Consider the following 14314-nt stretch of genomic DNA (forward strand, 5'->3'; position numbering starts at 1 on the left):
TTACGTGTCAGGACACATTGCCATTAGCTCTTTTGTTCAGTGCATTTCTGCCAGGAGTGAGCCCCGAGCACCATCAGGGCGGGGGACATTCCATCCACACTCCAGTAAAATTCTTGGGGGCACACCTGGCAATGCCCAGGGATTACTCTTGACTCTGCACTCAGGATATTCTTGGTGGTGCTCAGGGGACCCTATGGGATGCTGGGGACCAAGCCCAGGTTGACAGGGTGTAAGACCAGTGCCCTCCCTACTGTCCAGTCTCTCCAGTGCCTCCCCCACCCCCAGTTTTTAAAAATTAATTATTTTATTTGGTTTGGTGTTTTTGTCACACTTATGTTCTCAAGGCTTACTCCTGCACTCTGTACTCAGAGACCTAGCCGCTCTCAAGGGACTCTCGGTGGTATCAGGCATTGAACCCAAGTCGTCTGCATGCAAGGGTAGTGGCCAACCTGCTGTCCTATCTCTCAGCCCCTGAGTTCATGTTTGGGCTGTTGTCATGGTCAGTCTGTACTGTTTCCGTCTTTCTTCTGCTGAGGACCGGGCTCTCTCAAATGTATGTTTAATTCTGTGTAGGTTGGATTTAAGGGCTTCCAAATCGCATCTGAAAAACAGAATGACATTGTTACCATTGGTTACGAGGGAAGTGAGTATACACTGGCGCACGGCTCAGTGGTCATCGCCGCAGTGATCAGCTGCACCAACAACTGTAACCCATCGGCCATGCTCGCTGCAGGTAGGCTGCCTGCAGCCCTGGTCCTCGTGCATAGACATTGCTGTCTGCATGCTGACTTTCTAACATATTGCTAGGTTTCAAAGAGCCTAATTTGAATTTCTTATTACATAAAGTGTTTTAAAATGGCATCTTGAGTGTGTTATGGTTTTGAGTTGTATCTGGTTCACTGACTGAGATTTTCAGAATCAGGTACTTCTTTCGTATAGAGTAGTTCTCCATGGCAGTATGCTAGCTTCCATGCGAATTTTGGAGACCAAAAAAGATTATTGATAACTGGCAGTGAGGTCTGTGGCATAGTTCAAGGACAGTGGTATTGTAAATGTTAAATTGCTCTTAGTTCATTATGATCATTAAATTAAAAATGGTTTAGTGCCTTCCCCTCCAAAAGGAAAAGAAAAATTAGTACATTTGACCATTCTGAACAGTTGTTACAGTGTTTCTAATTGATAATAATAATGACTTGGAGACCATGCTAATCTGTTCTACATACTACTGATCACTTTCTCTTCTTTGGTTTGGTGTTTATAATCCTGTGATGGTGGTTGGTGCCGGAGCAGTAGCACAGCAGAGAAGGTGCTTGCCTTACAAACAGCTGACCCAGATTCAATCCCTGGCACTCCCTAGGGTCCCCTGAGACTGCCAGGAGTGATCCCTGAGCACTGAGCTGGGAGTACACTGAACACTGCAGGTGTGGTCCAAAAGCAAAAGCAAAAAAATAAAAAATTCAGACCCTAAAGCCTGCTGTTTGGTAGATGTTAATTTGGGTGGGACGGTGGGACCACACCTTGGAATGTTTAGGGGCACCCCCAGTTGTGTGCTTTGGGGCTTCTCTCGTCCCTCAGCCTTTGTTCCTTATTTATTGTGGTGGGTGGGGGTGTACCCAGCAGTGCTCAATGCTTTCTCCTGTCTCTGAGCTCAGATCACTCCTAGCGGACTTGGGGACCATATTCATGCCAGGGATCAAACCTGAGTCATCATCGTGCAGGACACACACCCTTCCCCAGACTGTTGCCCAGCCCCTAAAACCTTGTTTCTCTCTCTCTCTCTCTCTTTTTTTTGTTCTTTTGGGTCACACCCAGCGATGCACAGGGGTTACTGCTGGCTCTGCACTCAGGAATTACTCCTGGCAGTGCTCAGGGGACCATATGAAATGCTGGGAATCAAACCCTGGTCGGCTGCGTGCAAGGCAAATGCCCTACCCGCTGTGCTATTGCTCCAGCCCCTATAACCCTGTCTCTCAAATGAACCCTCTGTGCTGTGTGTCGGAGGGAGGACACTGATGTAGTGACTGCTTTGTGCTGCTTGCAGGTCTTCTGGCTAAGAAGGCTGTGGAAGCTGGACTGAGTGTGAAGCCTTACATCAGGACCAGCCTGTCTCCAGGCAGCGGGATGGCGACTCACTACCTCAGTGCCAGTGGAGTGCTGCCTTATCTCAGTCAGCTTGGGTGAGCCCCTGTCCCCTGTCCCCTAGTCAGCAGTCACTGCATCTGCTTCGCTCCCAGTTTCCCAGAGAGAAGACTCTGGGTAATAGCCCTTGTTGTTCCCTTCCACTGCACAGTCTGTGGGGAATGGTCACTCAGCCTTTACTGGGCATGTACATGACCAAGGCCCTGTGCTCGCCAGGGAGAAGTAGGAAGTGTCATTTGGGGTCTGGAAAAGGCCCTTCCAGATCTTAGCCACATGCGGGTAGTGACAGATGGAAGGACGTCTCGACTGATGGACTGTTCTCTGAAATGCAGGTTTGAAGTCGTCGGCTATGGGTGCTCTACGTGCGTGGGAAACACAGCGCCTTTGGCAGAAGCAGTTCTGAACGCAGTGAAGCAGGTACAGGGCTGGTTCCACCAGCCAGGGGGCTGCACTCTCCCAGCTGGGATCTGCTGAGAGGTTAGGAAGGCGCATTCCAGTGGGTTTCAAGTTCACTGTTCCTTGTATGTGACTATGAAAATGAATCAGAGTCATTTATAGACCCTTGAAATAACCACTTAATAAAAATACAAGGAATTAGAGGATTTAGTTTTTGGTTTCGGGTTTTTTCTCTTTACTCACCAGTGCTTTGGGCTCACTCCTGGCTCTGTGCTTTGGGCTCACTTTTGGCTCTGTGCTCAGAGCTACTCCTGGCTCTGTGCTCAGCACTAACTCCTGGCACTGTGCTCAGCACTGACTCCTGGTTCTGCTTTGGGCTCATTCCTGACTGCTTTGGGCTCACTCCTGACTCTGCTCGGGGCTCATTCTTGGGCCCTGTGCTTCGGACTCACTCCTGGCTCTGTGCTCGGGGCTCACTCCTGGTTCTGTACTCAGTGTTGACTCCTGGCTCTGCTTGAGGCTGACTCCTGGCTCTGTCCTCCAAGGGTCACTCTTGGTGGCCTCTGGGCAACCCAGTGGGGTGCTGGGGGTTGAATTAGGGTTTTACTTCAAGGCAAAGGCCTTCCCTGCTATTGTGTCTTTCCAGCCCCTTGAATTTATAGATCTGTTGTTACTAATGTTTTCAGGTTTATTTATTGAAAATATTTGAGGTTTCTTGTTTACTGATTTTCCACTTTTATAACATTTCTTGAATTGAAAGTATAATATGTTTTCTCCCCAGGGCGATTTAGTTACTTGTGGAGTTTTATCAGGAAACAAGAACTTTGAAGGTCGCCTCTGCGACTGTGTCCGTGCCAGTTACCTCGCCTCCCCTCCCCTCGTGGTTGCGTACGCCATCGCAGGCACGGTGAATATAGATTTCCAGAAGGAACCATTAGGTGACTTTCCCCGGGATCTTTGTATATTACTAAAGTCTTCTTGCACACACACACGGCATTTCCCCAGAGCTGTAATTTTTAAATGTTTCTGGTTAGACCATTTATTTTTTAAATTTTTTAATTTTTTTAATTTTTTAAAATATTTCAGAAAATCTTACAATGTAGCTACTTGCTTATTCATATGAAAATTTTAAAATGTCTACAATTACTTTTTATTTATTTGCTTAATCCTGAAGTTTGTGTTGACTAATTTACTTACTTTCTGTAATAAGTTTTGGAAGGACTGTGAATATTTTCTATTTCAGTCTTTGTTTTAATTTTTTTTTTTTTTTTTGCTATTTGGGTCACATCCAACAATGCTCAGGGGTTACTCCTGGCTTTGCACTCAGGAATCACTCCTGGCAGTGCTTGGGGAACCATATGGGATGCCAGGGATCGAACCTGGGTTGGCCGCGTGCAAGGCAAATGCCCTACCCGCTATGTTATTGCTCCAGCTCCCGTTTTGAATTTTTTAATTAAAATTTTTTTCCCTTATACACTACATAAACACTGGTTTACAAAATTGTTCATAAAGATTTGTTACAGACATTGAGTATTCCAACACCAGTCCCATCACTGTTACACCTTTCCTCCACCATTCTCTCCAATTTGGGAATCACCACTTAAGCCTGCCCACAAAACAGGCTCTCAGTAATTTATTTTATATTGCTTGTTACTAATAATTTGCTAACAGAATGATCAAAACATGTTTTCCTTAGAAGAAAGTGAAGATTTTTGTATCTCACCACGGGGACTGTGAACATTTTGAAGCAATTTTTAAAAATTACTTTAGTTTTTGTTTTTGGATCACCTCGGAGGTGCTCAGGGCTGACTCCTGGCTCTGTGTTCAAGGAATCACTCCTGACGGCTGTGGGGACCCTAAAGGTTGCTGGGGATGGAGCCCCAGGTTGGCTGTAGGCAAGACCAGCGCCTTCCCCGCTGTGCTATCACTCTGGCCCCTGGTTTTGAATATTTGTCAGTGCTTAAGGATGCTCTTTGCTCAGTGCTCCGGGCCAGATGGCCACGTGGTGATGTGAGCTGAGCCCTACCCTGGCACTCAGCCTCCCACGTCCCAGGCACATATGCAAGCCTGCCACACCGTTGCTCCTGTCTCCACTTTTGGTGTGATAAGTTTCTTAGACATCGAGCACAGTCATCCTTCGAGCCACCCACTGGGCTCCCCATGCTCCCTGTGCTCCCAGTCTGACCGTCATTGAACTTCCCTCCCAGGTACGGACTCTGCCGGCAAGAACATTTACCTGCATGATATTTGGCCCAGACGAGAAGAGATTCATCAGATTGAGGAAGAACATGTTATATTTTCTATGTTTAAAGCACTGAAAGAGAAAATAGAGGTAAAACTACACTTTACACTTTATTTTATTAAACTACACTTTTTAAAGTCATTTTTCTCTGTCCTGTACTTTGCTCTCCAGGTTGTAATGCTCTAGATGACCCGAGTGGTGTGTTTAATGGGTAGCAATAGGGATTCTGTGTCTGGAGTTTGTACTAACCAAGTATTGCTCTTGCTTTTATTTAATTTTGGGGACAAGCCTGTGGTGCCTGGGCTTATCGTAAGCTCTGTGCTCCGGGGACCACTGGGGGACTCAGCTACTGGGAACTGCCTGCGTGCAGGCCAAGTACCTGCACCCAGTGTTTACCTCTTTCGTCCTATTTTTCAGAAATGTGTAGCAAGTGTTTGCATTTGTCACTCTACACCCAGGCATGCTTGAGAGACACTAGTACTACCACTCAGCTGTTCCAGATGTTTGGGTTTCTTTGTGGGGGGGCTGTGATGGCTTATGATTGGCTCTGTTCAGGGCTCACTTCTGGTTAAGCTTGGATTATGGGATTATGGGATGTTGGGGATTGAACCCATCTTGGCCATGTATGGGGGAATCACCCACCTGAGTTACTGTACTATCTCTTCAGCCCCTAAGCTGTTTCCAGATTTGAAAGAAACGCAAGTCTCCCTCTGCCTGTGCTCTGGCGACAGTGATGTCAGGCTGTCAGTCACGTTCCCACAGGCAGCCCTTGGCCCCGCCAGCGACAGTATGAATGAAGGCAGGAAAAATAGTTGCTTGACAAATAATTATTTTTGAAGATTGTATTTTTGGCACTGTGATTCACTGTATTGACACTAACAGGGTTTCAGGCAAAACTGTTCCAACACCACATCCTCTGCCGGAGTTCACACTGTGTGTGTGTCTTGTGTGTTCCTCCTTTCCACACATCTGGCAGTGATCTGCTGCTACTGAAGACCCTTTTTCTCCCAGGTCCTGTTGCATTGGAGTCTTTGTTCTTGCTTGCTTGTGTCACTCTCATCCCTCACGTGAGAGAGATGCTTCTGCCCTTGTCCTCCTCCCGCCCACTTCCCTTGGCTCAGCTGTCCAGATCCCTCCACGCAGTCAGCTGCAGTTTGCTCCTTGTGGCTGAGTCGTGTTCTGTTATGGATGGATCACAACTTTGTCCTATGGTTTTGTGCCTGGTCATTTATTCTTGGACCTTTGCGCTGTTTCATAGTTTTCGGTACTATGAAGCATACTCTAGTGCAGTAGGTCATGAAGGTCTTTCCCACGTAAACATGGATCGCTCCTGGGCTGTGTGGCAATCGTCCTTCTTGAACAACACCCGCGGTCCTGGGCACGTGGAACTATGGGTCAGGACTGGGGCCCTTTCCTTCTTGCCGTGGTGAGGCTGTGGTTTTAGCTTCCAGCGTTCGCCTGTCCTACACACCCAGGTTGATGCTGGGAGCTCAGGGGCGATCTGTGCAGTGAAGCCAGCTTTATTCCCTGGCCAGAAGGGGCAGATTTCCACAGGCACAGCCTCCAGTCAGGGCAGGGCAGGGCAGGGAGGGTGAAAAGTCAGTCCAAGAGCCCTTCATGAAGTTCTCATGATTGGAAACAGTGGACTGTCCACAGTAAGTCTCAGCTGTAGAGGGCTGAAAAGCGGTCATTGCTATGAATAAGAGAAGGTTCAGTAGGATCAGCTGCGTGGGATTCTCGTGGGGTACTTGCAGGGTTACAGATTGTGAGTCGTGAGCGCCTCGCTTGGGGGAGGTTTGAAGGTGTTGACAAGGGAGCCCTCACCTGGCCAGTTAGGCAGAAGAGGGCCCGGTGGCTAGAACTGCAGAAGTCAGGAGCGAGAAGATAGGAAGTTAGCTAGTCCTGACTCCACAGGTGATTTTAGGCCTTTGTAAAAGTCATTCTCACTGGTGAAGGGTAAGGGTGGCTGGCAGGCCGTGGGGAGGGCAGGCTGCTGTTGGAGGGCAGGCACTCCTGGAGCGGGATGGCATAGCGGTTAGTGGGTGCCAGTGGGCCGCAGCGGGGATGTGCGGTGAGGGGTTGGACCTTGAACAAGCAGACAGGTCTGTGGACTCCTGGCACTCAGCCGTGAGTCTTTTCTGTTATAAATTAGCTGTTGGGCAGCTTTGGAGATGCAGCATTTGGTGAGCCAGTCTGTCTTTACTCTCTCCCAAAAGACTGGCTTGTTGGAAGCACCCGTATAACTTGCTCTTCCATGTGGGTACAGAGCTCATATTAGTTTGTTCTTCTTTTTCTCCTTGTGACCTATAAACTCTTTTATTCCCACGATCATTTCATCAGTCTCTGATTCCATCCTATCGTTGCTTGTTTCTCTGCCCTCACCTATTAACAGATGGGAAATAAGCGATGGAATTCCTTAGAAGCACCAGATTCAGTCTTATTCCCATGGGAAGCGAAGTCTACTTACATCCGATGTCCTTCCTTTTTTGATAAGCTTGTAAGTATTGTTTGGTGCGTGATATTTTAAAAAACTCTAAAGTACAAAACCTTGTGAGTTTAATTTTGAAGAATTTTGTGTTTTGGGACCACACCTAGTGGTGCTTAAGGATCACTCCTGGTGGGCTCTGGGATCGAACTCGGGTCATCTGTGTGCAAGGTCTGCTCTCCTAGCTCCCTGTTCCCTCCAGCCAGAATCCTTTTTTTATTTTTTGGCGGGGGATGTTGGCATACTCGGCGGTGCTCAGAGGTTACTCTGGCTCTGCACTCAGTTTAGATTACTCCTGGTGGTGCTCAGGGGACTATGGAATACTGGGGATGGAACCTGGATGGTCCATGTGCAAGACAAATGCCCTCCTCTCTATGCTATGGCTCTGGTGAGAAATTAGGTAGCAGGTCCCCATGCTTGACCCATACCCAGACCAGCAGGGCTGGCGCTGGAGTGACTGAGGGTAGGGTGGCCCAGTCTGCCCCGCTGGTCAGGAGCAGTTGAAACACCTTCACCTGTTCTTTGTAGACCAAAGAGCCCGCTGCCCTGCAGCCTATCGAGGATGCCCACGTCTTACTCTACCTGGGAGACTCGGTCACCACAGATCACATATCCCCTGCCGGGAGCATCGCTCGGAGCAGTGCCGCCGCCAAGTACCTGACGCACCGGGGGTATGTGGTGGTTCTGACCTCTGCCCTGCTGGTGTGCAGTGTATGCCCTTCCTGCCCTCGTCCACCCCCCCCCCCTCGCCTCACTCCAGGCCCTGTCCCTGATGGTATGGGGGCTGATCTGATTCCACTCTAGAAATAGCCTCTGGACATTTCTCAGTGATGTGCAAAAATCCAGAGAAAAGCAATCTTTCAAAATAGAACAGATTGTGGACTGTTCAAATTACATCTTTTTTTTTTCCCTTTTTTTTTTTAAAGCAGAGTCCAGTACTTTGTATTTACTGCAAATCATAATGTCAGCAGAATTTTATGACCCAGGGACATTTGTTTCCACCTGAAATGAAAGTGCCTTTGCTGTTCTTGTTGCAGCCTTAGCCCTCGTGAGTTCAACTCCTATGGAGCCCGGAGAGGGAACGATGCCGTGATGACAAGGGGCACCTTTGCCAATATCAAGCTCGTCAATAAGTTTATCGGAAAACCAGCCCCCAAAACAGTTCACTTCCCATCAGGACAGAAGGTGGGGAACTATCCAGGGTTCTGGGCCGCAGCTTTCGCCTTTGGTCTGTACTCAGCATCTGTGTCTGCTGTCCCCCACAGCTGGACGTGTTTGAGGCCGCAGAGCTGTACCAGAAGGAAGGTATCCCGCTCATCATCCTTGCGGGCAAGAAGTACGGCTCAGGGAACTCTCGAGACTGGGCTGCCAAGGGGCCCTATTTGCTGGTACTGACCCATTCATGTCACTGTTTGCAACTTCGGAATTTAAAGATTCTTGTTTCTCATGTCTCATCTGTCCTAGCTCACTGTGCTCCTTCGTGCTGATTTGACTCTTGTGTTTATTTTAGTTGATCTTGTTTCATTTCCTCCTCCCCCTCTCAGAGAGCCCGTCAAGCTACTGAGAGTATCCCTCCCGCATGGCAGAGCCTGGCAAACTCCCCGTGGTGTATTCCATATGCCAAAAACAGTAACAAGTCTCACAATGGAGACGTTACTGGTGCCCGCTCGAGCAAATCAATGAACAGGACGACAGTGCTACAGTGCTTGTTTCATGCTCATGTCATTACTACTCAGGACTCACTCCCAGGTCTGTGCTCAGGGCTCACTCCTGGTTCTGTGCTCAGGGATCACTCCTGGCATGGCAGGGGCCAGGATAGCCTGTGAGGTGCCAGGGATCGAACCTGGATGTTCCAGTACAAGGCAGGTGCCCTCCCCACTGTATGGCCACTCCCGCTTTCTGCTAATTTTCTTCCGTGACTGGATTCGGCTTGCATAAAGCAGGTGTCTTGCTGTATCTGTGGCCCTGACAGAGGGAAAGAGTGGCCATGGTCCCTCAGAGTGCTCTGGGCTATCAATGTCAGGGTGTACCTGGTGTTGGGTGGACAGTAAATCTCCTTTTAATCCAGAGTCTGAGTTCCACCTGTCACGGTGGTTTTCTGTTGGAGTTTGGTTTGGATCATACTCGAATCTCCTCAGGGAACCATGGTCCACGGTGCCAGGCACAGAACAGATTTGCATGGCCTGGGCAGCCCTGGTCCAGAACTGCTTTGTCTACCGCCAGGCCTTAGTGCTTGGGGTGCAACACCTGGCCGGGGCATAGCCTCTGTCCTTCTCTGGCCGCCTTCTCAGCCCTGACTCTTGTTGGGGTCAGGGTGCCATCACCCCAGTGAAGAAGTCATCATGATCTAGACACACCTCGGGCAGGATGGCAAGACAGCGGGGAGAGCACTTCCCTTGCATATAGGGTCCTATAGGGTCCTCCAAGCGCCACCAGGAATAAATTCTGAGCATCGCTGGGTGTGACCCAAAAAGCCAAGAAGAGAGAGTCGCCCACAGCCTGGCGAGAGGTGCCATATTTGTGCTGCAGACTGCTCGTGCAGAAGGTTTGACAGGGAAATTGCTTGAGAGGCTCTTAGGTAGCCTGGAGAATCCCCACCCACGAAACTCAGACGAACCAGGTTCAAGAAATAACATCGTGTGACATTATTTCTTCCCCAGGGTGTGAAAGCCGTTCTGGCCGAAAGCTATGAAAAAATCCATAAAGATCATTTGATTGGAGTTGGAATCGCGCCACTGCAGTTCCTTCCAGGAGAGAGTGCAGATTCTTTGGGCCTGTCTGGTAGAGAGACATTTTCTTTCACGTTTCCTGAAGACTTGTGTCCTGGAGTCACGGTGTCTGTGAAGGTATTGCTCATTGCGCACTCAATGGTTCAGCCCGAACAGAGGGGCTCTGAATTGCCGATGATGCCCGGCGCCACAGAGTGTAGACAGTACTCATCTAGGCTGCCAGGCGGGGAATGACGGCCTTCCCACCACAGGCCCCCACCTGAATCCGAGCAGCTGGGCTCAGCCAACACCTTAGTGAAAGGCCACAGAGAAATCATGGCTGTCATGCTCTAGGTGACACAGCCGGACCTGGCCTGTTAGGGGCAGTATGCACGTTTCTCCCTCGAGATACACATGGCACGCAGGGGAAGGCTTCCCAGCAGGGTGTGTGCAGGGCATTTAGCTCTGAGTCGCCCATGACGGTGTCCCCACTCACCCACTTGTTTGTGTTTTCTCTGCAGACCAGTACCGGCAAAGCGTTCAGAGTCATCGCTGCATTTGAAAATGATGTGGAAATAACTTTGTTCCAACACGGAGGATTATTAAACTTTGTAGCGCGAAAATTCTTATAGTATCCACTCACAGAAATGGTCATCGCCAAAGCTTCCATGCTGGATGGGCCCGGGAGTCCTTCCCGGGGAACCACGGTGGGCCCTGCAGCCTGCTCAGTCGCCGCATCCATGGCGCAGTGGGGAGGAAGCTGAGTCTTGTTGACCTTAAATAATACACACGGTGCTATTTTCATTGCTAAAAATCAATGTGTGAAGTGTGGAGAGGCCTGTAAGCACTTGGGTGGGTGTGCAATCCGATCCTTGTCAGTAACGGGACGCTTCTTCTCTGAATGACCTTCCTGAAGTTGTCACTTCTGAACCTATGACTGTTCACTGCTGTTTGTTGGTTTAAGAGGAGCCTGTTGCCCTTGATGGTGCCCAGGCAGAATGAGATCATGAACATCGGAGTTTTCTTGGATGTTTTAGGTGACGTTCTCAGTTGGTAAACCAAGGCAGGCTTACAATCTGTCTCCCAAGAACTGCAGAGTGCACATAGTCACCACCAGATACTGCATGGTCAGTGTATAATCCAGCCAAAGGCTCTGCACAGCTGCGGGTGCAGCACTGTGGGTGTGCTGGCTGAGGCTGCTCCTGGAAGTGAGTGTCTCACTGGCTCAGCCTGTCTTTAGTCTGTCAGTTGCTCTCCTCCCCCTGTGCACTCTTTGGCCGGCTCTGAGTGATGTTTTAGACAGCTTGCCTTGCCTGACTCTGAGGTTCTAGCCAGAAATGCTCGGGACCACTCATCAAAACCCTAGATTTCCATTTGCTGATGAGAACATGATTTGAATCATGAAACAGTAAAATGAGTTCTTTGAGTATTTTAAATCATCCAGAGTCAACTGTACAATCACTCTTAGCCCTGACCCTTGTTTAAAATGTGGTCTTGTCCTAATGATTTCATTTGATTTCCTACAAGGCTGAATCATGAATTTATCTGAGATCTGTGTTCGTAATAAAATACTGATTCTGTTGAAACCAGAGCAAGCTTGCTCTGGGGATCAGATACCGATGTGATTGCTGTAAGAGTCCCAAAAGGTCGTGTCAATGATTGTGTAGACCTCTTCCATGTTCTTGCTAAACCAAGCTTAGCATGCCAAAGGCTCATCATCGCAGTGGTTTTTCACCCAAAATCTTTCTTTGACCTATTTAAATCATTGCAATTCAGAAGTCTCTCCTGTTGCATAGGGTGATGCGTGATTTGTTTTATGCCCAACATTCAAAACTACAATAAGGTGAAGAATGAGGATTTTGCACATTCCGAGTCAGCAACGTGGAAACAAGCAGAGTGATGTGTTTTGGTCTGAGCAGAAGATTTCCCTTTATAGCTTTAGAGATTGCTTTTGTCTTTCAAATGTGTTTGCTAGTTTATCATGCCATGTATCTGTTCATGCAGATGTTTTTCATGTGTGTGTAAATGTGGATCAGCGATGGGGAATTTCAGGTTTGAAGCAGAAGTGCTCATTCCAGCTCTCCCGTGCCTATGGGGAATCATGTTATTTTTAAGCCTATTATAATAAATGTTTCTATTCATAGCCCTTGGCACAGACAGACTAGTTTAGAGCTTGCTAGTAGCTTGCTAGTAGCAAATGGAGCAATTGTGTTTCCTGCCTTTTCAGTCTAGTGGTAGACAAATCTAGAAAACCAGGTTCTCCATCTCTTACTGAGACACCAGCCCTTAAGCCTTGAGAAGCATGCCCCCACCCAGGAGACTCTGGGGGTGGGGGGCATCCATATCTAAAAAGAAAATTAATGCTGGTGAAGCATTAAAATACTGATGCGTGACCCCATCCACCGCCCTGTGACATCTGTGGCACCTGCTGTCCAGCCTCTGGGTCGCCTTGCTGTTGGGAATTCTCCAGGTCATAGTTGTCACCAATACCTGGTTTTATCTCTGAAGCTGAGAGGGAACTCTCAGAATCTCTTCAGCGTTTCACTGGGCATCCAGCGACCCTGGTACTACAGGGCAAGAAAGGGGGCTGTAGACTGGCACCCGTCAGTGTCTCGAGGGGAGATGATTTGATTCCCCTTTTCTCTGGCTCCAGAGAAAGACCCCTCTCTGCCTTTAGATCTTGGAGGAGTGACCGAGGTACCACAGCGAACCCTTAGTGTGACTGAGGCCCAGGGACAGGGGTTCTGCAGTCATTGGCTTTTCTCCCTAAGGGTGCCAAGGACTTGGTCAGCTTTGCAAATGATCTTTGTGAAGGTCGTGTCTTCCGTCATTACAAATCATCCTCCATTCTCTTAAGCCAACAAAACAGCGTAGCAGCAGTTTTCAGTTCAGTGATGTTAAGTAAGGTATAGTGATCTACAGGAGGTAAAGTTCAGCTGGCCATTGTGTACATGTTACCGATGCTGTAAATTATTTTTAATAAAGAAAATGGATTATCGCATTCTTGGGTCTTCTCAAAAAATGTGTTGTGGTGCCCCCTAACCCATCTGTGTGTCAAAGTGCATTTTCCCTTTGAAAGATGGAGTGAAGAGATGAGACTCCCTTGGAGCTGGAGCATTAGCACAGCTGGTAGGGTGTGTTTGCCTTGCATGCATTTGACCCGGTTTGATTCCCAGCATCCCATATGGTCCCCTGAGCACCGCCAGGAGTAATCCCTGTGCAACATCGGGTGTGACCCAAAAACCAAAAAAAAAAAAAAAAAAAAGATGAGACTCTCCCCAGCTGTGAATCACAGGAACACCACCCCTTGGATGTTCTCTCAGGGAGATGATTCACATGGAGTGGACATTCACGGGATGTCATGGGATATCAGTCATGGAAACCGAATGTTACGGAAGTGATGTGTCCTATGTTTCTGAGCATCTCTGCCATGCTGACAATCCCACTCCTTACATAAGGTGTTGGCTGCTAGGACCACGGCCTGCACTGTAAAAAAGTTAGTGACATGCTACAATGCATTACTGAAATTCAAGCTGCTGAGTCATGACGTCATGGGTGCAAAAGATTATAGGTACATCATGAAACACATATGATAAATGCAGTGTCCAAATAGGCTGCATGCATGGTTAGGCTGCATGCATGGTTGTGCACATGGGGCACTCGTACAAAACGAGTGTTTGAATACATTGATACATGGGCAAAATGTATAGAAAATATGTACAGTATGAATGCTTGAAAGATGGTTCATAGTATCTGGTGGAAGTGCTTTCTGAGTCAGAGAAGGATGAATGCAGGGGTAAAAATGCAGTTTCCGACTGTACAGCACTGAGTGGGCACAAATGGAGAGAGGGGGCTACTTGTTCAATTGCGCAGGGTTGAAATAGGTGCCGCAAGGCTGTGTGAGGGGAACTGCAACGGTGCAACATGCTGAGTTCTGCATCTCACAGTAGGCCTGGGCTTCACTGCACCACTGGCACGGATTCTGTGTCTTGGGGATGACAAACCCCTCTAACAGACTTTTATGGCACGCTGGAGCCCAGTGAGGACGGGCAGTGAGAGGGACCGGGAGGAAGAAAAGCAGCCCCAGAGCTTTTTCCTACTGCCCTTATCCCGGATGTCCTGAGAGGGATCAGGAAGGTGGGCGCTGTGAGGTGTATGTGTTGGGGGGCAGGCCCCCCATGACGGGCTGGAGGGTTTGCAGCAGACCTATGGCCCTCCAACACCTGAGGGATGGATGCCCTGAACACTGCTCAGTTGCCTGCCTCGTTCGCATTACTCGTGGCTCACCAGTGCCCTCTGGTGGTGCTGCGTGTGCACGTCCTCGGGCAGGTATGACGCCTCAGA

General features: G+C 48.7%; 1 protein-coding gene across 1 annotated transcript in view; it reads left to right on the forward strand.

The window, feature by feature from the left end:
• The window catches only part of IREB2 (iron responsive element binding protein 2), a 36349-nt gene extending 23378 nt beyond the window's left edge, over window positions 1-12971 (forward strand). The window contains exons 12-22 of the mRNA XM_055142297.1: window positions 574-733; window positions 2042-2177; window positions 2472-2556; window positions 3317-3473; window positions 4743-4867; window positions 7170-7274; window positions 7791-7933; window positions 8300-8447; window positions 8528-8650; window positions 9923-10108; window positions 10492-12971. Coding sequence (XP_054998272.1) covers window positions 574-733; window positions 2042-2177; window positions 2472-2556; window positions 3317-3473; window positions 4743-4867; window positions 7170-7274; window positions 7791-7933; window positions 8300-8447; window positions 8528-8650; window positions 9923-10108; window positions 10492-10602 — 1479 coding nt within the window. The 3' untranslated portion in view covers window positions 10603-12971. The remainder of the gene's footprint in view (window positions 1-573; window positions 734-2041; window positions 2178-2471; window positions 2557-3316; window positions 3474-4742; window positions 4868-7169; window positions 7275-7790; window positions 7934-8299; window positions 8448-8527; window positions 8651-9922; window positions 10109-10491) is intronic.
• Window positions 12972-14314: the final 1343 nt, after the last annotated feature.

The sequence above is a fragment of the Sorex araneus genome, chromosome 6 (assembly GCF_027595985.1).
Source record: "Sorex araneus isolate mSorAra2 chromosome 6, mSorAra2.pri, whole genome shotgun sequence".
NCBI classification, from domain to species: domain Eukaryota; kingdom Metazoa; phylum Chordata; class Mammalia; order Eulipotyphla; family Soricidae; genus Sorex; species Sorex araneus.